Source organism: Vulpes vulpes, chromosome 14, assembly GCF_048418805.1.
Source record: "Vulpes vulpes isolate BD-2025 chromosome 14, VulVul3, whole genome shotgun sequence".
NCBI classification, from domain to species: Eukaryota; Metazoa; Chordata; class Mammalia; order Carnivora; family Canidae; genus Vulpes; species Vulpes vulpes.
The window spans coordinates 111,893,590-111,920,324 of NC_132793.1; the positions used below are offsets into that span (position 1 = coordinate 111,893,590).

The 26,735-nt window shown below is 38.0% G+C and overlaps 1 protein-coding gene and 1 long non-coding RNA gene across 17 annotated transcripts in view; one reads left to right on the forward strand and one right to left on the reverse strand.

Annotated features, from left to right (window-relative positions):
• Window positions 1–26,735, forward strand: part of LDB2 (LIM domain binding 2) — a 372,791-nt gene that overhangs the window by 276,310 nt on the left and 69,746 nt on the right. For all 16 annotated transcript variants that reach the window (XM_025998616.2, XM_025998623.2, XM_025998642.2 and 13 more), the window contains exons 3-5: window positions 13,536–13,708; window positions 20,903–21,025; window positions 23,733–23,816. In XM_025998616.2, the coding sequence (XP_025854401.1) occupies window positions 13,536–13,708; window positions 20,903–21,025; window positions 23,733–23,816 (380 nt within the window). The remainder of the gene's footprint in view (window positions 1–13,535; window positions 13,709–20,902; window positions 21,026–23,732; window positions 23,817–26,735) is intronic.
• Window positions 3,534–17,400, reverse strand: LOC140595496 (uncharacterized). The gene is made up of 3 exons (XR_011997168.1): window positions 17,267–17,400; window positions 10,012–10,176; window positions 3,534–4,133 (listed from the first exon to the last, which is right to left on the reverse strand). It is a non-coding gene; the product is annotated as an uncharacterized lncRNA (long non-coding RNA).

Here is a 26,735-nt window from a genome sequence, read left to right on the forward strand (position 1 = left end):
CAAGCTAATAAGAATAATAATAAAGGTAGAATAATAGAATAACTACTATCAATGTCTTAATGTGCCCCCATGCAAAGTGCAGCCAGTCAATAACTATTTGCTAAGTGCCTACTACATGTTCCACATTGCTTTTGGTTCTGAGAATATGGCCAGGAGCAAACAGACACAATTCGTCCCTTCTTCGAGCTTGTATTCTTGTGAAGAAGCAGGTAACATACCAAAATAACATCATATGAGGAGTGATGATTGTTATGAAGAAAAATTAATTAGAATATGGGTATAGAGTTTAGCCAGAGGCAAGAGCATTTTGTGGATGATTCTGTGTGCTCTGTAGGACCTCCCTATGAGGCTGACACAGTTCTCATCCTCATTTGACAGAAGGGAAATCTGAGGCTTGAGTAATTAAGCAATCTGCCCAAAGTCACACAGTTGCTGTGGGACAGAGCTTGGATTTGAGTCCAGGTGGGAGTGGCTCCAATTCCACACTCTTGACCCTGGGGCCCTTCTCCTGGGAGGAGTTCAGGCCTAGTGAGGCCTGGGAAGAGCAAGGCCAGAAGCATCCCTGGACCTTTTCTATCAGTTCTTAATAGTGACAGAGGAGAAAGGGGGAACAGAGAGAAGCCAGAGCCATGCCCATCCAGATTCATGTGGTTCAGTAGATGTAGGACACTTCTTATCTCCAAAAAAGAGGACCACCTCTCCTCCCAAAGGCAATGGAGTCCAGAGGCTATAAGTGTCATTTCATATTGGGGAAAGGAGCCACAGTCCTCTCACTGAAAGGAAACGGGAGTTTCAGAGAAGAGACTGCCACATAGTGGTGGATCCTGATGGGGGTTCTTGATGCTGTTAGACCCAGGAGGAATGTTACAGGTGTGTGCAAGCGCTGGAAACCAGGCTGGCACCAAGGCTCAGTCAAACCAGACCCATTCCAGAACCCAGAGAATTCCCAGAGGCTTCCTTCTCTTGCCTAAGTTTTTCTGAAAATCTGCACACAGCATGTGAGACTCCAACAGCTGGCGCCCATGTGGCTTTATCAAACTTGGGTGGGTGCGTTTTGGCTGTTAAGTCCTGCTGCCAGAAAGACTATGCAACATTTAATTCACTGTCAGAATGGTTGTTCCTTTTCTTGTAGACACAATCTGAGGGTCAGAAGCACAGCCCCCAGTGGACTTCTGTGGAATGTGAAGCTGACCCTCTTTTACTACTTCTCGTTTCCAGGGTTTTTTACTTCCTTGTAAAGTGCCCCTAGAATGCTGACTTGACGTGCAAATGGAGTCAGTCTCTTTCTCTCTTCTCTCTCTCTCTCTCTCTCTCTTTCTTTCTTGCTCTTTCTCTCTCTCCTTAAAGAAGTGTCCTTTTTTATGGACTTCAGATGTTTATGAATTGAACACACAGATAAAATAAGGAAGAAACCCCTTCAAACTAAGTAGTCTCCTCAGATGGGGCACTTTTTTTTTCTTTTTTACCTGCAAAACTCAAAATTAACCTTAATCCCAAGATGAGTCTTTTGAAATGATTAGTTTCTAATCTTTAATTATCAGGATTAGAGCATTCAGATGTGAACATTCCAGATATGGGGCCCTAAAACCTCATTTTCTCCTTCTTCTGGTTTTGATTCTCTGGCCCAAAACTCTGAAAAGTGGCTTTGCCTCTGCATTAGAAACCCGCATGTGTGCATAACCAGCTTGAGCTTGGCAGATTGTCTAAACAGAGATGCCAAGTCCACGTTCATCCATGTGCCAAACATCTCTTAAGTAGCTGTTTACATCATGAATGTGCTGTGGTACTGAAATGATCAGGGAATGTTCCCTGCCTTCAGGGAACTGCAGTCACTGAAGGAAAGACAATAAAATTGGTGATTCCAGTACAGCAGGGTAAGTCACATGGAATGTGCAGAGAGAAATGTTATGAGAGTGATGACTTTCACTCGTGCTTAGCAACATCGGCCTCTGCTCAGCACTTCACACGCATGATGATGTTATGATTACTTGTAGCTGCTCGCTGAATTAGTGACTTTTCTATTACTGTTTGACAAACAAAGAAACTGGGGTATAAAAGAGCATAAATTATTTGTCCAAGGTCACCCAGTGAGTAAATGGCACAGCCAGTAAATAAATCCAGAAGTTTCACTGTGGACCCAAGTTTGTAATCACTTGCTCAGCCAGAGGACAGGTGCTTTAGATGAGGTATGAGGATGCCTAAGATACGAGATGAAGTAGAAGATGGGGGGGGGGGGGGGTCTAGGACCTGTGAGACAGAGGATGCTTCAGGGGCAAAAGTTTTGAGGAGCCCAGTGGAGGAAACACTGTGGAAGTGGGTCAGATTGAAGTGGAGTCAAGAGAAAGATGGTAGAGAAAGCCCATTTGTTATTTTAATTCTACAAACCTTTCCCTTGACTTCAAAATCCACTTTAAAAGGTTATATTTTATTAGCTTCTATTTTAGTGACCACTTAACACCGTAGAGGAAACGTCTTGTGCAACATCTAGCCCAGAGAAAGGGCCCCATTCTGCACAAGTCTGCGTCTCTCTGTAGGGAGGAAGTCATCTCTTGGCATTCATTGCTAAGGATGGCCAAGCCCTGCTTTCTATTAAGTTTGGAATCACACACATTTGTCTGTTTCTCTGGCAACATTTCTCTCACTCCATTGAATTGTGCGGATATTAAAACACAAAATGAAATGACTTGCGGTATCCCCGTGGGTTTGGGTTTGAGAAGGCCCGATAAATCATATTGAAATAATTTTGTAAGAATTCTTGAAGTTTGGTACCTTTGAAAAATCAAGGAATGACGTCTTTCTCAATTCTCTTTCCTGGAGCCATTTTTTCCTTTAGGTGAGTGAATGGGTTTGGGGTGAAAAAAAATAAAAACAAAACCCTTGCAAACCACCTGAAAACATCAAATGTGGATGATTCACCCAGAGTAATAACCACATGAGCTGGATCAACTGTTTAATTTCACCATGGGCATGTAGATAAAGCTTTGAGGACTTGAGTACTGTCATTGTCCCTTTGTAAGGGGCATACTTTGTGACCTGAATGGCAAAATAAAATAAAATAAATAAATAAATGTAAAACTTGACAATATTCAGTGTTGGTGAAGTCGTGAGTCAAACATGTACTACATATATCTTTTCCTCTTTCAGCATCTACCCTGTGGGACGTGCTGAAAAATAATCCCTGCATCCCTCACCATGAGAATGTCTAAATAACCTGTAAATTAGCTAACCTCTGGAATATGATGCAGGGTTTAAAATCAATCAATTAACCATAGAGCTCAAAAATATATCATTGAGTGAAAAAAGACAAATTCCGGGATCCCTGGGTGGCGCAGCGGTTTAGCGCCTGCCTTTGGCCGAGGGCGCGATCCTGGAGACCCGGGATGGAGTCCCACCTCAGGCTCCCGGTGCATGGAGCCTGCTTCTCCCTCTGCCTGTGTCTCTGCCTGTGTGTGTGTGTGTGTGTGTGTGTGTGTGTGTGTGTGTGTGACTATCATAAATAAATAAAAATTTAAAAAAAAAAGAAAAAAGACAAATTCCATATAGATACATTTATTATGATAACTTCTGTGTAAAACAAGACAAAGTACTCACACAAAATGATATGTGTTTTCTATGGGTACAAATATATGAAGATAAATGTATAATTTAAAAATCTAGAAGGCTATGCAACATACCGATAACAAAGGTAACCTAGGAAGGGGTGAAGTCACTGACATTGGTGGGTGCAAGGAGGGTGCTCACGGAAACTTTAGACTTAGCAATTGTATTAGTCAACCCTGGCAGCTCAGACAAATTAATTTTGAAATTTCAATGGCTTAACACAATAGAAAAGTGGATTTTGCTTCAAAGTCCAAATGGGTTTTCCCAATATGTAGCAGCTATCCTTCTGGTAGCAATTCAGTGACCCAAAGCTCCTCCTGTCTCCTGGCTCTTCCATCCATGAGGTTCCATGGAATCCCTTGCCGAGTCTGCAGCATCTGGTCACTGGCAAGAGTGTGCCAGTTACACACAGAATGATTTTACTTGTCATGTCCAGACATTGAATTTTCCTTCTTGATGTCTACTTGGTTGGAAAAAATGAAAACAATGGAAATGTCCCCGGACACTGGCTACCACTCACCACATGGCAGCACCTAACCGAAAGGGAATTTAGAAAGTGAGATCTGACTCTGCCTAGAAAAAGATATCAGAGCTAGTAAACTGTGAGTTTCTGCAACAGTCATATGTTAATTTTTGCATGTGTATAACTTGTGTAATTTAAAAATTAATAAAAATAAAATGTGGGCATAAAAATAAACCAATGTTGGTTGATTAAAAACAACAAGCATTCTATTTTATCCCACCCTGGCTCCAGGTAGCTATGCAGTTTTACTTCTCTGAGCTATCACATTCCTCCACAGTAAAATGAGGGTGTGGAATATAATCATGAATAACCTAATTACATTTATTAAATAATTGTTAGTATTTTGTATTATATTTTTTCCACATATGTTAAGTGCTATTCATAATTACTAATCAGGAGCTAATCAGTATCACCATGAGTTGAGTTCATTCCTACTCAAATCACAGAAACACAAGCATAGTCTTTGTTTTAATGGTATTCTTGAAATATGGAACTTATCTAGGTATATTTTAAAATCTTCAGAAGCCCATTGGAACTGGAAAATGCTACTGGGAATCACCAGACACTAAACCTGAGGTCTTCTCTAACATTTCAATTTTGTAGCTAAGATAGTGCCTTATAGAGGACATCACTTACATGGATATTTGTTAAAGGAATGAATAAATCCATCAGTTGAATTTATGCAAAATTTTATACAAAAATGTACATTTGTAAGTGTGCATAAGAGAGAGCAAGATTTATACTGAGTAAAAACATTATTCAATAATTGAAAATATACTAATAAATAGCTTTCTAAGGGAAATTAGACCACCAATTCAGTAGTAACTGAGAAGGCATTTAATCAAATTAAATATCCATCAGTATAAAAAAAAGAAAATCATAAAAACAAAGATTAGAAGAATAATTTGATTTTCTTTCCATTATAAGTAAAATGATCTGATCTCAAATCAACATATAGTACGTCCCCTAATCTGAGAGGCATTCCCTAAAAAATTGAGGGGGAAAAAAAGAAATCCTACTATTTCCCTCATTATTTAGTACTTTTTCCTAGAGGTTCTCTTCTAACTATTGCAATATTATGGAAAGTAATGATATAAATATATTGGAAAAAAAGAAAGGAACAAAACTATCTGTATTTGGGAATGATAGATTTCTTCACCTAGAAAACTTGCAAAATTCTTCCAAAAAACTATTAAAATTAATAAGAGCATCCTATTAAATGTCTGTGTTCCCAAGTAGAAATATAATGAAAAAATTGCATTATCCATTCAGCATACCTAAAATATTTAAGAATTATCTTAACAAGGAAGTTAGCTACTTAAATATAGAAAACTACAGAATTATTTTATGGTTGAGATATAGACTTAAATGGATAAACATTTCATGTTCCTGTATGGGAAGATTGGGTATTTTAAAGCTGCCAACTCTTTCTTAGTAAATCAAATTGAATTTAAATTAACCTTCTTCCAACTTTGGAGTCAGAGAGAGGGGGGAATTTGACAAAATTATCCTAAGGTTCATCTTAAAGAATAGAATATCATTATAAAAATGTTTATATATATATATTTATTTATATTTATTTTTTATTGGTGTTCAATTTGAAAAATGTTGAAATAAAAGTCATACAGAGGAAAGAAGCAAATCTATTTGGATGTAAACTGCATGCTAAGGTTTGGATAACTAAAAGAATATTGTATTATCACAGGAAGATAGTGAGACAAGTCTATGTAACGGAGTAGTTCATCCAGACAAGACTGTCGAAGGTATAAATATATAATAGTTGGTCTAGGCAGCAGCCCAAATCATGGGAAGTGTGTTACACTCCCTAATACAATTCTGTTCCCTTGGTCCCCTGTGCCTGACTGACATCTATTCATCCTTTAGCTTAGATCTTACTCTTATACCTTACTGACCTGGCACCAGCCATAAGGCATCAGTAACTAGAGCATGGCCTTCTTCTGTGAATCAGTAAAGGATTTCAATTTCATACCCAAAATATGTTGACTCATGGCAAGAGGTCCAGCCATGGCTGTGGACCATTCTTGCTCTATGCTATGGTCAGTACCTTGGATAAAGGATGAAAGAATTTTCCTCACAATGAAAGGCATACATTAGAGAAATACCCTGTTGTATGGCTGACAGAATCAGAACCCAATATTCCCTGAATATGCCAAAATACTTGCTGAATTAAATAAGATGAAATGAGACACACTCACCTGGAAATTTCTACAATTTGATCCAAAGCTCCCTAAGAGCAAGATGGGTTCAACCATAGTCATCAGTATCTTTCTAGCACCTAGTGCAAGGTGGTATGGCTAAAGTGTTAGTTCATCATTAAAATGTTTGATAGGTAGAAAATGGAAGACCAAAACACCTATTAGATTTCTTGAAGGATCAAATATTTTTTTATGGAGTTTTGGGATTTTCTTGGCAGATGGATAACACGTTTAAGAAGAATAGGATATGGAGCACCTATGTGGCTTAGTGGGTCAAGCTTCTGACTTTGGCTCAGGTCATGATCCCAAGGTCTTGGGATTGAGCCCCGAGGTGGGCTCCTGGCTCATCAGCAGAGTCTGCTTCTCCTTCTTTCTCTGTACCTCCCCTGGCTGGTGGTTACACACACTCTCTCAAATAAATAAATAAAATATTTTTAAAAATATATTCATAGGATCTTAAACTTGGCTAAAAATGTCCAGGGAGATCTCTTGCACTAAAGAATAGATCACAAAAAAAAAAAAAAAAAAGAATAGATCACAAGCCATTTGCCATGGCCTAGAAAGCTCCACATCATCTGGTCTTGCCTCTTTTTTTCTGAGCTCATCTGTTATCTCATTCTCTTGGCTGTGCACTTGCCACACTGCCTTCTTTCTGATACTATGAGACACTAAGCTCATTCAACCTAAACTCATTCCTATCCTAGGGCTTTTGCCCTTGCTAGTGCCTTCGCCAGAACTACTTTGTTCCCTGATCTTCACATGGCCCTTTGCAGTCAGGATCAGCTCCATTACTACCTTCCACTGCAGCCTTCCAGGCCAGCCAGTCGAAACCAGCTTGCCCTCCCGACCACCAAGTTTATTCTGCTTTCTCCATCGCCTGCTGTTAATGTCCAGCCCCTAGAACAATGTCTGGCTCCTAGTTGGTACTTAATAATCATATATTAAGTGGATGAATCTTTGAAATAGTAAAAGAGGTAATCAGAAAGAAGATATTTATTTATTTATTTTAAATATTTTATTTATTTATTCATGAGAAACACAGAAAGAGAGAGAGGGAGGCAGAGACACAGGCAGAGGGAGAAGCAGGCTCCATGCAGGGAGCCTGACGTGGGACTTGATCCCGGATCTCCAGGATCAGGCCTGGAGCTGAAGGCAGGCACTAAACTGCTGAGCCACCTGGGCTGCCCAGAAAGAAGATATTTAAATCAAATTGTTTTGGTTGCAAAAAGAAGTAAACGGTGTTGGCATTAAAAGATATGTTAATAAAAGATTTCAAATGTCAACTTATGAAAGTAAAGTACGTTTGTTTGACCTGCTTTCTCTTCAGGGCAAAAGAATTTGCTTTGAACCTCTAACACTCCCATTTAATTTTAAGCATGTTTTATTTACTTTGTTTTGGCTATTTATAATGGTTATTTACTATAAATGAAATCTCCAGTATTGTTTATTTCACTACTAGGAGCACCTCCATTTACATGTTAGTATAATGCATTCACTGATTTCTGAATACATGTAAGGTTAAGTTTAATGAATCTTTGTGTTAATTATTTACCTCAGTAGTAGAATTTCCCTGTGGATTTCTGAGGTACTGCAGCCTTAGAACAACTATATAAAACAATCCAGATTCAGACAACCAATTTATCCTTATCATATTTATCAAAAAGTTTTTTAAGACTAGAGTAATTGATGATTTTATTATAATTAACCTTGCCTAATTAAAAACACAAACGTGTGGTTATATACTTTTCTCTTTCCAATGAAGAGAAAAATCATTAGTTAAGGAATTGCCAAATGTTAAGTGGCACTAATACTAATACATCTTCCTATTCCACATTTTAAATAATGGTTCTCAACTCTTTTCAATTTTTTGAAGTGAATTGTCTTTGGAAGATAGAAATTACAGGCATTTAGAATAGCAAATGATCACCCCAAAATAAAAAAGTCATAACATTAGACAGTATTTTCTCAAAAGACTTGGAGAAATTCAGAGTACTTGAGATCTACATATTAGATTCTGCAGTTTGGCAAGGGTATTTACACCTAATAAGCTATTAGAGAATTAGAGAGTCTCAAGATAAGGAGTAATTGCTATGTTGATTTGCCTAGAAGTGTTCAAGTATGTTTGTTTCACCGCAAGCTTACCAGGTTTTTGTTTTAATCTTTTTATTATTATTGTATTTTGTAATTTGATTACTGGTTTGAATATTTTCCCATATGATTATTTTCTACTGATAATCTCTTTCATCTGAACTGCCTATACACATTCTTGAGAGCTTAAGAAAAACATTTCATAATGATTAATAGACATGAAATGCTCAAAAAAACCCAGATGTACAGTAGTGTATATCTTCTCAATGATTAAGAGTTCTCAGCATGTACCATTTGGTTTCTAAATGGGGGGAAATTAGTTAATATCTACAAGTATCCTATAGACATTCTGATATCCACAAGTAATACCCACGAGAAAAGATGGGCATTAGATACTGCTTCCCAGCACCATCAGCCTACCAACACCAATAGTAAGAACTTCTGGAGAATGGGGGTTGATGGTTTGGAACAAAACAAAACAGCAACAAACCTCACAAGAAACTGGAATTTAGAGCTTAATATCTAAATTAACTATGAGTAAACTTTTAGCTATCTCTAAATGTTTACCTACAATGTAGAATATTATTTAGACATTCTTTATACACATTTCAAGCTCTTGAATAATTTAATTTGTCATTTTCTTATCTTTCATAAAAAATACATATATATATGTATATATATATATATATCATATGCTGTATTACTTCCCTATATTTCACTCACAGAAAATCTTCTTGTGCTATCATGCTCACCCTACTTCCCCTTCCCAACTTTTGGAACTTTGACCTAAATGTGTAAGAAAAATGGGATTTCTTTTATAATCTACTATAGTTTTAATCTATTTGAGAATATTTGAAGATGTAATCCTTTTCATGGGAGCACAATGTAGATTTAGGTATATCAATATTTAAATTGTTTTTAATTCCAAGGATTAACGTATAAATGTAAAGTGTAAATGTAGCTTGTGAATATGACAGTATAAAATGTGAATAGATTCAGAATTGGTGTGCCTGATGCATTAAGGGACCACTGAATCTAACCCTGAAATAGTCACTGTAAAGTCATGTATATTAGGCTGTGCAGTGTGGTTGCATGATTTACTAAATTAAAAGGACACTTTAATCTTCTTGTGCTTCAAAAATAATAAAGTTGTACGTTAAAATCAGGATTCAGAAGAAACTGGACAAGAAAGAGTTCAATATCACAAATTCATTTTTCTATTATCACATTGTATTATAGATACATATTTGTTAACTCTCTTATTAGAAGTGAATTTGAAAGACAGGGACAAAAATCCAGCACCTACCACGGAGCTTTATGCCTACTTTGGGCTCAGTAGATGTTTATAGAAGAAATCAATGAATGAGTTATAGAGTGATTTCCTTAACTTAAGTACATGTGATTTTTTTCTCTGGTTATTTGTCCCCTTCACTACACATTATCTATATATTGCTTGTCACGTGTGTATTATATTTTGTAAATACTCCCCTGTAGAACAAAAACTCTTTGGCAAAGATTGCCTCTGTGGAATAATGATGCCCAAAAATGTCCAGTCCTAATCCTTGGCACCTGTGAATATGTTACCTTGTGATGGTAGATTATCCTGGATTATTTGGGTGAGTCCAGTGCAATCACAAATGTCCTGAAGAGTGGAAGGGGGAGGCAGACGAGGAAGTCTTCAACAGCTATCGCTGGCTTGGGTGATCTAGGAAGGGGACATAGCCAAGGGAAACAGCCAGTCTCTAAATGCTAGAAAAAGCAAAGAAACAGATTCTCCCTTAGAGCCTTTAGAAAGAAACACAGTCCCACTGACACCTTGATTTTAGCTCAGCAAGACCCATGTCAGATTGTCAGGAACTATGAGATAATCAATAAAGAGAGTTTAAGCCATTAAGTTTGTAGTAATTTGTTACAGCAGGAATAGAAAAATGAATACAGTCTCTGACACACCCTTTGTATCCCCTTCAGTGACACAGGATGTTGCACAAAAAGACTCAAGTATCTCTTGTAGTTCATTTTTCTCATCGCTTCTTTTTTTCACATTACTGTTTGTTACACCATTCCATGCCAGAGTGGGACAGCCTCAATCAGGATTTGTCTGTTTGCAAATGACAGAAAGCTAACACAAACTCTCTTAAGCAAAAGAAGCACAAGGTGTACATCTCATATAAGCGGGAACTCTAAGGGATGGAACTGGGATTCAGTCCTAACTATGCTGAGGTCCCAAATCAGTCCACAAAGATTCTCTGTCTCTCTAATCTGCTTTCCTTTCTATGCAAGCTTCCATGTTTCTGTAATTCACATTTTTAGTGGAAAATGTCCTCTTTGGCTTTCAGGAAAGGATTCTTATTTACCCATCTTAGTAGCATAGGAGGATGGAAGGGTACTATGATTATCCATTGTTGCGTTAAAAACTTGCTGGCTAAAAGTACAAACATTTATTCTATTTACTCATGATTCTGCAATTTGAGCAAAGCTTATAGGAGACAGCTCCTTTCCACTTCACTTGACACCAGCCCGAGCCAGCTAACTGGAGGGCAAGGATTCACTTCCAAGATGGCCTCACTCATGCAAGTTGGTGCTGGCTGTTTGCTGGTAGCTCAGCTGGGGTTACCAGCTGGGAAGACTTAAGTTCTTCATGTGTCTGTTCCAGATGTCTGCTTCTCACAGTATGGCAGTCTTAGAGTAGTTGAACTTTATACACACTGGCTTCCCACCCAAGTGCAAAGTGGAATTTTCTTTAGTCCTTTTTAAGATTTAGCCCCAAACTGACACAAGGTGCCACATTTTGTGGATTAAAGTGGATCACAGAGCCCTGTCCAGATTTGAGGAGAGGGGACTGCATCCACAAAGATGTGAATGCTGTTGTTATGGTTCACTGGGGCCACCAGTAGCAGTCTACCACAGTGGATAGTGGAGCTTTTGAGTGATAATCCCCACAAGACCATGGGGGAAATAAATTGTAAGGGCTATCCCACAAAGCAAAGGGGCTGAACACAAACCTCAGGTATCTCTCACAATCAGTTCCAAGAGCGGTAGAAAATATTAAATAAAGCAAAGCTGCATTTCCCTCTAAATATATTTACTATATAGTTTGTACATTTTCTGGGGTTGGAGAGGTAATTAAAAATTTAGGTTTACAGTTAAGAAGTTGCAAACTTTTTCCCTGTTCAATTTGTTTATTCTATGAATGAAAATGATGATAATATATAGCAGATACTACTACAAAGGAATTAAATGGTGCAGGATTCATGTTGAATAAACTATAATGTGGCTAATCCAGTGGTGTTTATTTGCAGTAACCTTTTTAATGTGACAATTCCTTGGAAATCGTAGTGAAATATTTTCACCCTACATCTACATTTTTATGGTTTGTATTTATTTTTCACAGTACAGATCCCAAAATGTCAAATTACTAGAGCTGTTTTATGGAAATTAGTTTTAGGTTAGAATATTTGAAATGCATTAAATTAATTTTATCTGTTTAGCAAAGTACAATAAGGTTTTTCGCATTAACAAAGTTTTCTTTATGATATCGGCTGTGTGTATGTTTAAAGACATGGTGGACTCAAATCTTGTTTGAATTTTATATTTAGCAAATGAACATGCGCTGTTGGGGATTAAACAGTATTTGGAAAATGTATGCATAAGGATTATTTAGAATGGAATTGCCAAAAATCCTGGAATATTTAATACACACTTGTTGATTGATTTTACTGCAATAAATATGAAGCAATAACAACTATATAAATTATTCAGAAACTAGTCATCCACAGCAGGATTCTTTAGAGATTACTTCAGAAAACAGTTTGGCAGGATATTCTTTTTATAGTTTTTTTTTTTTTTTTTCCAAATCCATGTACAAAAGAGATATAGATCCATATGGAATGGATTAACATTGATTCTTTTAAAATGAAATTAAACATTTTAAAACGTTCAAGTGAAGATTGTATGATCTTTCCTACTAAAGCTCTCTTTGGTAATTTATTTATCTTAAATATTATTTTTGTCTTTCAGGAGGCATTATATAGCGAATGTAAGAGATTTATTAAAAACCTTGGATCGCTTGAGAGTGCTTTAGTACTTTGCCTCAAAATCTGCACATAGGCAAAATTCCTGATATTATGAGTTGGGATTTTCAGTTTAAGAGGATTTAAAATCTCTGCTAAAGCAAGGGCTTGTTAGGTGTTTCTAAGCATCATATATCAGAGAGACACAGCTACTTACCAATCGTTCAAACTAAAATGGGGCAGGACAGGACACATGGAATCAAAGAGACCAATTTAGACCAAATAGAAGGTATCAGGTTCTCTTAAAATTGGCCTTTTGTTCTAGAAAGATATCCTGCTCCAGAAGCAGATAGAATAATCAATATTTACATAGGTATGGACCTCTTTGTATATGCAGATTCAGATCACTTTTTAAAGATTCTCAAGCATTAAAGCAGTTGGAGACATAGTATTGAAAACAGTAAATGTTTGCACATTTGGAGTTAGAGATCCTAATTATCTACTTATAAGTCGTGTGACTTTGACCAAGTCTTAATGACCTCTTTTGTTTTTTGCATAATAATCCTTTTGGGTTCCAGTTCCCTACTATCTTGAGGTTGTTCTGAAGATCCAATTAAAGAATGCCAAAGTAATTTACAATTGCAAAGCATTACATTATCAAAATTTACATTATGACTATTATTACTAATAAAACATGATTAGATGACTGGCCTATAAACAATTCACTGAAAAATCCAAGTAGATTGGATGTGTTTTATTTTTTAAAAAATATACTCATTTAAAGGACACTTGAGATCCAAAGTAGTTAATACTTTTGTTCCCCTTTTTAAAGTGGTTATCCTTACATCATTGACTTTCAATGGAAACAAAATCTGGAGAGATGAATGTACAAATTTTTGCTGACCAGCTAGGGGTTTTATTTTACTAACTGTAACCTAGAAGGGTCATGGCTGTTAATAAAAGAAAGAAATTTGCCTCCTGGTATGATTAGTTTCTTGAGATGACTCGTATCCAGTTGGAGGTCTGGCAATGATGTGGGGTGCGTGGGGCCAATGGATATTTTTGTTAATTGTTTATTTCTCTGTGTTTCTCTCCCAGCTATCGGCAGGACCCTTATCCCTCGTTATTTTAGCACTGTGTTTGAAGGAGGGGTGACCGACCTGTATTACATCCTCAAACACTCTAAAGAGTCATACCACAACTCATCCATCACAGTGGACTGCGACCAGTGTGCTATGGTCACCCAGCATGGGAAGCCCATGTTTACCAAGGTACAGGACGTACTCAGCAATATGACTTGTTCTTCTGTGGGTGTATTAAAGGATAATAATTATGATTTTCTTCTGGAACTTTGAGCTGATTTCTCACATCTCAGATACTTGCATTGCTATGAGATAATCTCTTCTGTTTGTGACATGGCTAGACTCTTGGTGAACACTGTTCTAAGATGTGTGTGTGTGTGTGTGTGTGTGTGATACAGAGCATATGAATGTCAAATATGATAGATCCTCAAAACTAAGAGTTTTGGCTGCCTGTTAAGCTCAGGTTGCTAAGTTAGAATTTTGATTGTTATACAAAGACTCTTCTACAGCTAAAAGAACATTTTCTTGTTGTTATGTGGTCAGTATTTGTGCTTTGTTTCTAAAATTAAATACTTTTTAAAGCTAAATTCAAATGTTAACAAACGGGAAAAAGCAACTAACTACAACTCAGATAGCTGTAATCTTTAAGGGACATAGAAACATAAAAATATAAATGAAACTAGGGAATTCAGAGTTTAAAATCTATTTCCCCAAATTCTGAGAAGTTCTGTGGTTGGTCAGTCACCAAGTGAACACAGTAGAGCCAAAAGTTGGTTATGAGAAAATGGGGAGGATAGTGGGTGGAGGACCCTGTAACATGACCTGTGAGGCAGAATTCAAGTCCCTATGAAGGATGTAAAGTGAAAGAGAAGAGATAGAGGATCAACATGTTTTCTCTACATTCTACACCTATGACTCTTCCCATCCACTGACAATCAACATGTGGAATATTCCTCTGAGCAAAGACTTTTCTAGAACACTATAGACGACCCCTTAATGTCCTCTCTCAAGTAGCAAACATAGTAAGAACAAAAATTTAGCAGAAGAATCTGACAAACAGAAGTTTATTTTAATGTACATTCGTTCATTGCATTTTGATGAAGTCTCAACATGAAACTAATTTGTAATATTAATGACAGCAGCTATCTCTTTTAGTTGAAAACACACATGATGATCCTCTATAGTTGAGAAGTTGAATGATCAGGGTTAATTGCAAAAGCCCAAATTACAAGACTGGGGATGTGTTTGTTACTTGTGTATAGTTTTGCTGAAAGAATAAAAATAAATGTTTATCATTTAAAGTACCCATTGATCTTGTTGGTATAGCTTCATCTTCCCAGTACTCACGAGGATGTAAAAAACCAAAGGCAAAGCAAATGGTGATAAAATGCAAAAGCAAATCACAAATGCCATTGATTTCGTGGTATCTTGATTGTGTCAATAGACATTTTAAATGTGGGGCAGGAGTTGGGTTTTTCTTTTTCTGACTTTTTAACAGTTGAACAGAGAAGGAAAGTTGCCTATCAAGGACAAAGAACATTCCCTTAATGTGCAGAAGTCCATGCTGGGAAGAGAGTTTTGTTACATGGAAAGGAATGATCACCTGGATGATTTCATCTGCTGATGTCTCAGTTCATTTTGGAGACCTAAAATATTTACATAATCTTGCATATCAGATGGATAACACAATCTATTTCAAATGTTATGAAGTCAGAGCCCCATAGAGAAAAGCTTTCTCTGTTAACTCATTATTATTTTGTTTGTTTTGTTTTTTGTCAAAGTTTAGCATTGTTTAGGTAATCAAGAAAAACACACCAATTTCTTATACCTTAAGGGAAAAAAGAAATCCATGAGAATTAAATAAAATGGCTATAATGAAAAAGCTACTTCCAAAGCCTATAGCCATTGGAAATAAAATGCATTTTGTGGCAACCCTTTTATAAAATGTAAAATATTTTATATAAACATATTTTATAATAAATAATTTTAAAATAACATATATAACATTTTATGTGCATGTAAAATATATGATAAAAGGTAGTCCTTTATATTTTCTCAATTTCTTTCTTTTGAGGCCAAAGTTTTTTCATTAATGAGCATAGTCAACTGCTTTGAAGATAAAAATGCCATATATTCAGGATGAGTTTTTAAATTAAAAAAAAAATCCCATTCTTCTGATGAATCAATAAAGTGCCTTTTTTTTATTCGAATCAAGCAGAAGTTTTCCTCTGTTGCAATTTTTCCTTATACAGGAATGCTCCCCTCTTAGATGGAGCAATGGTTGGCTCAGGCATCCAGGGTAGCCACCAGGAAGACCAGAGCAACCCCTTCCTGAACTTAGCTCTTTCAGCCTGAAACTTCCAATTATTCAGGTCACCTCTCACTCTACTCCATGGCAATACATTTCCTAACTCTTATAATGAATATTTCCATACGCTGATGAAAAATACCACTTTCTGGGAAATGCAACTTAACTATGTGGACTTAGTCCAGATGCTAATTATGCACGTTTATTTTTAGAAAATTCTAAAAAGTTAATTTTTTCTTCTTCTTCTTCTCCTCCCCCCCCTTGGTTATTATTATACTACCCAAAGAATCCTTCCAGTTTTTCTTTTGTTCTTATATTAATTAAAAATAACCCATCTTCATGTAATAAAAAAATGTGACTATTTAGTATAAAGCAGTAAGCTAATGACCTTACACTATCACAAAGAAAAATATAGTCTGGAAGCTGCTGCTTTATTTTTAAAGGGGAGCCCACTGTACATGGAATTACTTTTTAGCACATTATGTGAAGGCAGTATCACATTGTTCTAATTTAGACTATCAATACACTCTAATTCCCCAAATAGCATTTGACCCAGTGGTTCTGAGTTGCTTTTATGAAAATTTGGTCAACTGGTGAATCAAAAATCAGCCACAGTCCTAATCAACAGTAATATTTAATATTCCTCAGGAGTATCGTGCACATTTTGCAATTTCCTGATCCTAGGAACATTATAGATTATGGATAAATATGTAATTAGAGTTTTAAAACACACATTATGAAGCCTTTCTTTTCTGTGTTCAATTTTGAATCAAATTGAAAACAAGGCTTAATAAGCTGAAGAGGAATCACCAAGGTTTTCAGAATCAAAGGCCCTTGAATTATATTTGAGGGTGTGAATACTGGCAGATGCTGAGAGGAGGCCTCTCTGGGGTACACATCAGCTACTTTTAGATTTCCAAACTGTAGTAATAGTTACAGCCATTACCAAACACCCTTATTACTCTATAAACATAGCTAATTCTCTGATCTTGATTATTTATTATGCAATTATTTATCACTGTAGAAAAATACTCTGGAAGTGCCCCAGCCACTTTTCCTATATGAACACTCTTTCATGTCTTTGACATCATTCCTATCCTAGCCTGTCTATAGCATTATACAACAGGATTTATACATTTCTACCCTTATTCCAAGTCCAGTTGAATTAGCATAATATCAATGATCATATTGCTCTAATATGTGTATATCTATGCATATACATCTGCAGTATCTCTACATAAAATACAATGAGCTTTATGCAATTGTTAATTTGAAAACAGTATTTCATGCATAAAGAAATAAGTAAACTAAGTAAACACTTCTACCTAAAAAACACATTTTCTTTCGTAACAACTCTATGAAAATCATTTGTATTATACAACAGCATGGTCAACATTGCTTTACAATTAGTCAAAGAAAGAAAAGGGTTAAAAAGCTACCGGTTAGTTTGAGAAATGTTCTTTTTTAGTTCTCTTGTTCCTGGCCTAGTCTCAAGCTAGCACGTGATCCGCTGAATGCCTGCCAGCCTCTTTCTTGTTGATCCTCCGGAGACCATCTGTGCTGGGGGCATTGATTAGAGTGTGTCTGCTGGGATTACATCTTTTCTGTTGCCATGCCAACTAATCAGCTGATTTTGGTTACCACAGAAACAAAATGTCAGAGCTCACAGTACGGTAACATGAATTCAGCACAACAGAAAATGTTTTCTTAATTGGGGACCCTTTTGATTTTGGATTCCAAGTGAAAGACAGCTTTTAAAAAAAGGCCAACTTTAGATAAAAGCTACATTAATTGTATTGATTAAGAGGAATGCACAGAATTTTTCTGAAAAGAGAGAATATTAATTCTCCTTTATAAGCTATGTCTGTTTTTTTACCATTTCCAGACAAGGAATATATATATATATATATATATATATATATATATATATATATATTTTTTTTTTTTTTTTTTCCTTAGGCACCTCTATTCCATTTGCTGATTGTTGCATGTAAAATAAATCACAAAGCTTTCAGTTTCCTTTAACTTCCATGATGCAGGCTGGAGTCAGGGAGGCCAAATAGGGCTTGGGAGAAGGCCATGGGTTTAACTACCCTGGGGGAGACCAAGGGTGACCGAATTCTCCTCCATTCTTCTGTTTGAGGAAGTCATTTAATTTTCCTTAAAGAAAACACCCAACACAGTCAACTCAGATTCAATTTTAAGGATTCCTCTCTTGCATGTGATATGCTCTGGATAAAGCTGATTTCTTGATTTTGGCTGACAAAGGAGGAGCCCAAGGCTTGTTGCAGCTCTCCCTTTTGTAGACTCACTACAGTTTGATGGCAAGAAGGGTCTTCAACTGGTTTGCTATGTCATGGTAAACAGAGAATGCAATTTAACTTGACCTTACAGATCCTCCAATTGAGTAATTCATCAGAAGGACTACATCTATACCTTCTCATTATGAAATTCTATCCCAGTAGAAGTAAACCAGAACCTCCATCTGCCCTGGGTTTGTGGTTCATAAACACAAAACAAATAGATTAGATTAAAAAAAAAAAAGCATGACATTTAACTGGGCTAATATTTGTTTAAACATCTAATAATCCCCTTTCCTTAAAAAAAAAAAAAAAAGGATTATAGCATCCAAATATCCCTGTCCTCTACTGTCAAGATATTTCAGCTGTCACTGGCTGACTGCAGTCACCACCCTTTTGTCTGAGCTTTCACTGCAGGTGGCTTCTATCATACTAACACCCCCAGGAGGAATTGGTGGCTTAATCTCCATGCAACCCTTTTGAATTAATTCACCTTGGTGAATTAATTGCCATAGTAGGGATGTTCTAGAGGAGTGGTTTGGGGACAAGAAAGTCTTCCCCATTTCAGAGTGCACAACTCTCATGGCTAAGATGCCAGAAAAGAAGCTCTGAAGACCACTCAACTGAGGAGTTTAGGGGCATGGTGTCTAAATGCCTAAAATTACCCATGGATTCTGTCTGCAAGTGGGGTCTGAGCTGGAGGTCTTCACCCAGATTTTCTATCATTATCCTACAGTGCTTCTGAGACCTTTGAAAAAAAGAAAATGGTAGACATCAATAGCATCTTTCTTAAGTAATGTCCTATCAGCACGTTACTAACTCTACTTGTGCTGGTATTTGGGTTGTTTAAAGAAAATATTATCAGAGCGTGTGGTGGCTCAACTGGTTAAGCATCCAACTCTCTCTCTCTCTTTTTTTTAAGCATCCAACTCTTGATTTCAGCTCAGGTCATGATCTCAGGATCGTGATGTTGAACCTTCTGTTGGGCTCCACACTGGGTAGCTCCACTCACAAATTTTCTCTCTCTAAAAAAAGTTTAAAAAAAAGAAAAATAGTAAAGAAAATACCCTTAAATTAGAGTAAATAGAAAGCACCTAACCCAGTGCCTAGGACATAGTTGGAACTCAATAAATAGTAGCCTTTTGTACTAAATTCCCAAAGAGAGAAATGGTAATATCTCATAAAAGGTTGAAATGAATTGCTAATTATCTTCATGGGACTATAGTTTTAGAAATGAGTGTACCCCCTATTGAGTTAATTGTTATTTATGATTTTTAAAAATTGCGTAGTTCATTGATTTCCAAAATTTTATAATTTGTTTTTAGCATAGGAAACCTTTCTCCAGGAAAGCTTGATCAGAAGTCCACTATCTCAAAACGATGAACCTGAAGCTGCTCTGGTCAAATTGAGAAAATAGGTGGGGATCACATGGTCTGGATGAAGGCTGAACTCTTCCCAGAGCACCTGAGACACATCCCTGGATCCTTAGATGTCAGAGAGCACTTTATGACAACCACTAGTCTGGGGTTCTGCATTCATTAGTTACATTTCTTTTATCTTTAGAGCTATCATTTACCGCCATCCTACTATGTGCCAGGTACATATCAGGCACTCTACACATGCATTATCAGTCATATATTTCCCTAGCAACCCCATACAAGGTTAGTATTATCCTCATTTTAAAGATGAGTAAACTGGGACTTAGGGAATTTATTTGGTTTCCTCAAAGTCTCAAAATAAGTAAAAAATAGAGTTAGAGTGAATCTAGGACTTTCTGATGTCAAAGCCTCTGTCTACTCTAAAGCAAACATGGACTGAATAATCAGTTGTAACTATTTAAAATGGACCAATATGCTACCACTACTTCCTATTTTTTAATTGAAGTAGGATCAGTAGTGTCCAATTGCTTAGCATTTTCTCCCATTTCAAAGTCATTAACAGTGAAATAAAATAGGTAAATTAAATAGAAACTACATGCTGAAAATGATCTGAATATCAAAAGAAGAAAAAAAATGATCATCCTGTCAAGGAAAAGAGCCTTGCAAATTCTGTTTCATTAATAATACATATTTTTCTGAGAAAGATACCGCCCCCTCCCCCAAAGACTGGCCTTTTATGCAAGCAGAAATTGAGACTGCTCATAGGATGTGATTGAAGGAATATATCCTAAGCATGCCTCCATTTTCCACATGCCAGTAGATGATCCTGGTAGCCTTGGGTTTTAAACATTGTCCCTCTGGAATTTGTCCCTGAAAATGAAAACTTACTCTGGTTGAGTAAACTTGTAGTAAGACACACTTAAGCATGAAATATTTTATTAGGTACTTTCTCCAGGAGTAGGGCAACCATGATTAGAACAAGATTTCAAACTACGATGGTAGAAGGATGATGAAAGCAGAGATAAAAGGGGTGGGAGTGTTTTGCAGAGATACACCATGTGCAAGGAGCTTTTGACATAATACTGCAATAATACAGGTTTTGTTCCCATATTTGCAGTTGAAGGAACAGAGGCTCACGGAATTTTGGCAGCAACCAGTCAAGTTACTAGTAGCTCACAGCCAGTTAGCAGCTGTGCTGTCTTTTGAACCCGTGGATTCTAGAGCTCATGCTTGTCTCAGTGTGCCATGGGTAAAGCATTTGTGTCACATCCTTGCGAGGATCCAGCACTGCCCAAGGACAGTCAGGGAGACCATGCTGAGCAGCTGACGTGTGAGTTACAAAAATGTGGCATTCACAAAGTGCACAGCAAATGAGTGTGTTGTTTGTCGCTTCTAGGTATGTACAGAAGGCAGACTGATCTTGGAGTTCACCTTTGATGATCTCATGAGAATAAAAACATGGCACTTTACCATTAGACAATACAGAGAGTTAGTCCCAAGGAGCATTCTAGCCATGCATGTAAGTAATTTCAACACTATTTTACTCTCTTTTATTCTCCCCCATCATTTACTCAAGGAGGAAAAGTCTGGTTCTCTCTCTGAAAGAATACCAGCAGTCCTCACCTGTTGGGTAATGAACTCTCAATTTTGAGTTTTCCCCTCAGCCATTTTATTCCACAGGCCTTTCCCCCCACCTTGTTTCTGAGTTTGGTGCATTGTGAGATTTTTTTTTCTGATACTTTATTATTTTAAACTCCAAACTGAGGTTACCTCAATAAACAGTTTGTACTTTTCTTAAATTCCACTGAGTCATTATCAAGTACTGCTCTGCTGGGCTATTAAACCTCTTATGTAAAACCAGGGAAAGAAATGAAACAAGAAGTAAGAAAAACAGTTTTCAGTTTTGATTAGGACCATCTGACAAGACATGGGGCTCACGTAATTCAGATCTGTGTCAATATCCTTCCTAACCATGGTGCTGGAATGAAGCGGATGATTTGGGGTTCTCTCAGTTTCATTTGACCATAAATCACATCAAATTTATTGAACATCTACTAGGTGTATGGCCAGATCTGATGCCAATCTGGAGATATGTTTTAGAGGTAAGACTTGGTAGGAGCTAGTTCAGTGCAGTCCCTGAAGAAGGCGTCAAAGACACTGACGTAAATAAATCCCTCTTCCATAATGCATGATGCAGCAGTTTCTGTAAAAAAGCTTTGGAGCAAAATCAGACTTAATGAGCCTGATTTTTAAGACTCTGTACAGTCAAAAAATAATACAATAATAGTTGCTAATATTTAATGGGTGTTTGCTACACTAGGTCTTGTGCTAAGCATACATACACATTCAATTTAACCCTCCCAGTAATCCAGAGAGGTATGGGATCATTATCCCTGCTTTAGAAGTAAGAAAACCAAGGCTTGGGCTTGATACGTTGTTCCATATTTCTCAGCCCGAAAGGGGCAAATCGAGATTTCCACTCAGCTGGTAAGGACTCCAAAACCCAAGCTGATGAGCCATCTGTCTCCTGACTATCCAATTCCAGTCTGTCTCCTCAGGGTTTTGTCCTCGACCCTCTCCTCCCTACTGGTTAAGCCAATCTCTCCCTTTTCTATTGACCTTGTACTTTGTGCTGTGACACCCCACTCCCCTGGTCCAGTCTTTCTGCCTCTCCATATCCCCAAGTTCTTCTTCACTTTCAAAGCCCATTTCACATCCTCCTCTCCCCTGGAAGCAGCCTGGAGTAGCCACTCGTATTGTTCTCAAAATAGAGACAGCAGAGGGTAGTGATCAGGAGACTGGGCCCTGCAATGAGACCGCATACCTTTGTATCCCTGTCCCTGTGTGACCTTGGGTGAGTGACATGGCATGTCTGGGCTTCCAGTTCTTCATCTATAAAATAGGTACAGTAGTAGAGCCTGCCTCAGAAGACTGGTTTGAGGATTAAGAGTTAATGCATGTAAAGGTTGTAAAACAGTGCCTGGCATGTAGTTGGTCCTCTTAAGTAGTGGTGACCAGCTTTTAGCAGCTTCAGCAGTGGTAACATCCTTCTTTCTGTTTATTATTATCCTGTCCTCTGTCTGCGGAGTTGATGCGTATGATGTTGGCCATAACTACTGGATGTGTATCTATAGAACCAGCTGTTCCTGGCATGTGGAAGCGGTCCCATAAACACTGATTCCGTGTCCATACAAGACCCCTTTCCCATAAACTGACACAAGAAATGACAAGCTCTGACTCTTTTCTCTGAAACTCAGTTTTTTATTGATATACCACAGCCAATTGGTTGCATGACTATGAGGAAAATTAAATACAGGAAAGAATAAATTAAAGTGTTAGAATAACCTAGATAGTCCTGTGACTGCAGACATGAAGACAAAAGGATGTTTACAGAGTCTTTTTCTGTTTAGCTCCAATATGTTTTTACCAGTTCAGAAAGAAGGAAAGACAAACAGAAAAAAAGAGCATCAACCAAGATATTCATCTCACAATGAAATCCAGAAAGAATTTTCATTTTTTTGGGGAGCCCAACAGAACATCTGGGGTAGCCCATGGAACATTATATCCCCCTTTTAAATGTGGCAGATATTTTGGAAAATGTGATGCTTACCCTAACAGTCCTGCAGGATGAAAATTGTTGAGAACATCTATTTCTAGCCTCAGCTTAATGGGGAAGAAATTTAGAATTCTTAAAAAAAAATTATATATATATATGTATATATATATTTCTATGAAATATATGTAATTTCATAGAAGTGGCAAAGTTTTCAAATACAGTCTTGGACTCCAAGCTGTCAAACACAACAGTATCACAACAGGAAACAAAGGCCAGTACTAAAGCCTGGCCCTACCAAGTCCACAAGCTCTGCCTTTTCTGCTGAGTGCCTGAGACTTGGAAGTGTCCTGGCAGGGCTTAATGACTCCCCTCCTGAAGATACAAGGGCCGCTCATGGAGGAAGTAGTTGTTTCTCCCAAGAACTGTAAGCATGCCTGCCTCATTTTGGTTCAACCTGGCAACAGATCTTGCACCATTGATCCAAAAATGTCCTTGAGCCATTATATGCAAGTGTCTTCAAAATGTAAATTAAATTATCTCCAGCAACCTCCCCTCTGAGAAAAATCAACAGTGTCGAGATTGCATTTCTTAGCAACTGTAGCCCAGTCTGAGACTTTCTTGGTACCATCTTGCAGAGATAAAATATGTGATTTTTTTTTTTCCTGTTTAGGCACAAGATCCTCAGGTCCTGGATCAGCTGTCCAAAAACATCACTAGGATGGGACTAACAAATTTCACCCTCAACTACCTCAGGGTAAGACCAATGGGATAATCACATTTCCTGGTGAGTTTGAAAAGTGCTTTAGAGGTGTATATGTATCTTGAATGAAGGAGTTAAAAGAGGTAATATAGCACAATATGTGTATCTTACACTACAATGTGTGTGTGTGTGTGTGTTTTCAATGGAGGTTGGAGTTTAATTAACAAAGCAGCAAACCTAGACTTTGTCAGGGTTGAACTTTCTCTCTCTGTTTGTATGACTCTTAGAATTAATTATTCAAAGGCCAGCAATGTCTGCTCATACAATGTTTTGGCGCTATGCCCCCTGTAGTTGTCTCATTTTTGATGTACTGTTGTTGAGTTTACTGCCTCTACATCTCCACCCAGGGAGTGTCCCTGAGAAGACTCAGTGTGCCCTCCAGAGAGGGTCCCCCAAAGTTCATTCCAATGGTGGAATACAGCCATTTATTTTTAAATCTTCTTAGGGACTCTCTGTGTAACATGTAATAGATTTTCTGAGTTGGATATAAAGTCAGTTTTGTTTTGTTTGTTTGTTTTTAAATAAAGAGTTAGGCAAAATTCTCTGTCTGCATTGATAACTATAGCTTCTGTATTTGGTCTAAAAGGGAAGCACTTGACACACCAGTTTGCAGTGTAGAACTGTAGTCACTATGTTGCAGGTAGAGGATGTGGTTTCCTTGATAAAGCAAGCATCATCTGCCAGACTCCATAAGAAAGGCAGTGGTCATGTTCCACATCCTTTTGCCTCTGAGTCGTTGAGCTCCCTCATTGTCATTGTGTGGCCACTTCTCTGGTCCATATCGCAATGGAGTTTGTGCTGTTGTTTCTTTATTGCTAAGCGCTGTGCTAGTTTGTGATTTTGTTTTGTGTTTCCAACCTTCTGTATACAATCATTTTGCATATGTCAAAATGCTGAAATGCTTTGGTCAGACTTTTTCTTCTGTGAATTAAGAAGGATTTGAACAAAGGCTTCCAAGTCATGCACTTGTTGCCATGTGCCAGGCCCTAGGCTAGACAGTCAAGATTCAAAGACAAAACTCATGGTACCTGCTATCAAGAATCTCATTCTTCTGAGGGTGAGACCCATAGAGAGAACATTATATACAAAATGCCAAATAACAATGATTGAAGTTTCCAACTGGAATTATGAGAGTACAAAATGGAGACCTCTCAGAAGAATACATCACAGAAGCTTTGTGGAGGAGATGGTTCCTGCCCTGAATGTGAAAGAATGAATAAAGGTAAACCAGGGGAAGGAGGCAGGAAGGTCATTCCTGTTAGAGGGAAAAGAGGGGGTCTAGATTAGGGGATGGAACTCCAAGCAGGCTACTGATCCAGAACATGGAGTGAGAAGCCAGGAGAGGCAGGTGGGAGAGTATCTTGGGAGCCAGGTCTTAGAGCAACTGCCTGGCCAGGCTACCAGGCCAGAAGCCTCTAAAAGGATTAAACTTAAGCATAGTAGTGTCCCCCTCCTGAGTACAGGGAGAAGAGCTGTTTTCCATCCAGCCTAGATGTCCTAGATCCAAATCCAGGTATGGTAAAAGCCAGAGTCAGTTTTGCTCCCCACTCCTACCTTGCCCCAACACTACCACCATTTTGGTAGCCCTGAACCAGATTGTTCTCTGGTAAATGGTCCTGTGGTCCCTGCTCAGAGAGAAACCAGAGTTTGCCCAGGAGGGTGGGTGGACAGGCGAGAGCCCCCAGTTAGGGTAGCTGGAGCTAGGTTCATTCAAACAAGCTCTGCATTTAGAGCTAGGTTCATTCAAACAAGCTCTGCATTTAGAACTGCCCCCATAGGGCTGTGGGCACAGTGGAAGTGGGTGGCAAGGCCTGGGAGGTGGGGGTCTATGGCATGCTTTAGCCATGGGAATTCAGAAGGCTGCTCTCTCCTGCTAGGCATTTCATCTTGTGAGAGACCATGAATGGTTTAGTTTAAACTATCTGAAGATGCCTTTCCTCAGATAGAGAGGTTCTATACTATATGTCCTCAGTTGACCCTACATAGGAATCTGGGACTCTGGATTCTATCCTAGACTTGGTCACTGACCCTCTGGTAAAATCTGGACAGATGCTCTATTACATCTTTTAGCTGCATTTAACACAGATCAATAAATGCTAAATTTCCTTCCTCCCCTTTCCCTAGCTCCTCTTATTATCATCAGGAAAATGGTGACCTTCACCTTTGGGTCAACAAGGTGGTTCCACCTGGTTCCCATGTTCTGTAATTCTCTGATTTTAACCCACAAAGACTGAGAAGATCATATCTGCAAAAGTGGAGAAAGGCAAGGATTGGTACCAACTCATCTCCCAACAGTGATATGCAAGGAAGATGTGTGTGGGTTTAGGCAATATGGAGTAGTGTTTCAAAGGCTATCACTTAAGTAGCATTTACAGCATGTCCTGAATTCACTAGTCTTCACAATGGTCCACGTGCATTAACACCATTCATGTAAGAGAGCCAGGCATGGAGAATTCAAGTAAGTGAACTCAGTCACCCAGCCTTACACCACCATGTGACTGGACTGGGATTTGAACTCAGGCATTCTGGCTCTAGAATCTGTGCTTCATACAGAGCTCTGCTGCCTTCCTAGTAAGAAGGGAAGACAATGATATTGACAGGAATCAGATTGTGTCTTTCCTGCCTTGACAGGGGAGGCAGCACCATCTATCACTGGGTCCTTCATCCACTTTGCCAAAAGTAATGACAGCTGCTTGTAAGGTTTCACATACAGATTAATCCATGTAAATGGCTTAGCACAGGGTCTGAGGACAGAAGGCACTCTGTTGTGTTCATTTTCGTAATTTATTGAGCACCTACTATGTGCCCACCATTGCTGTTCATACTGGAACCATCGAGAGCAACATGGCATCTGGCTCTCTTCTTTCACTCTGGGTCCGCCTAACACTCCTTTACTTTGTCTGCTCACGCATC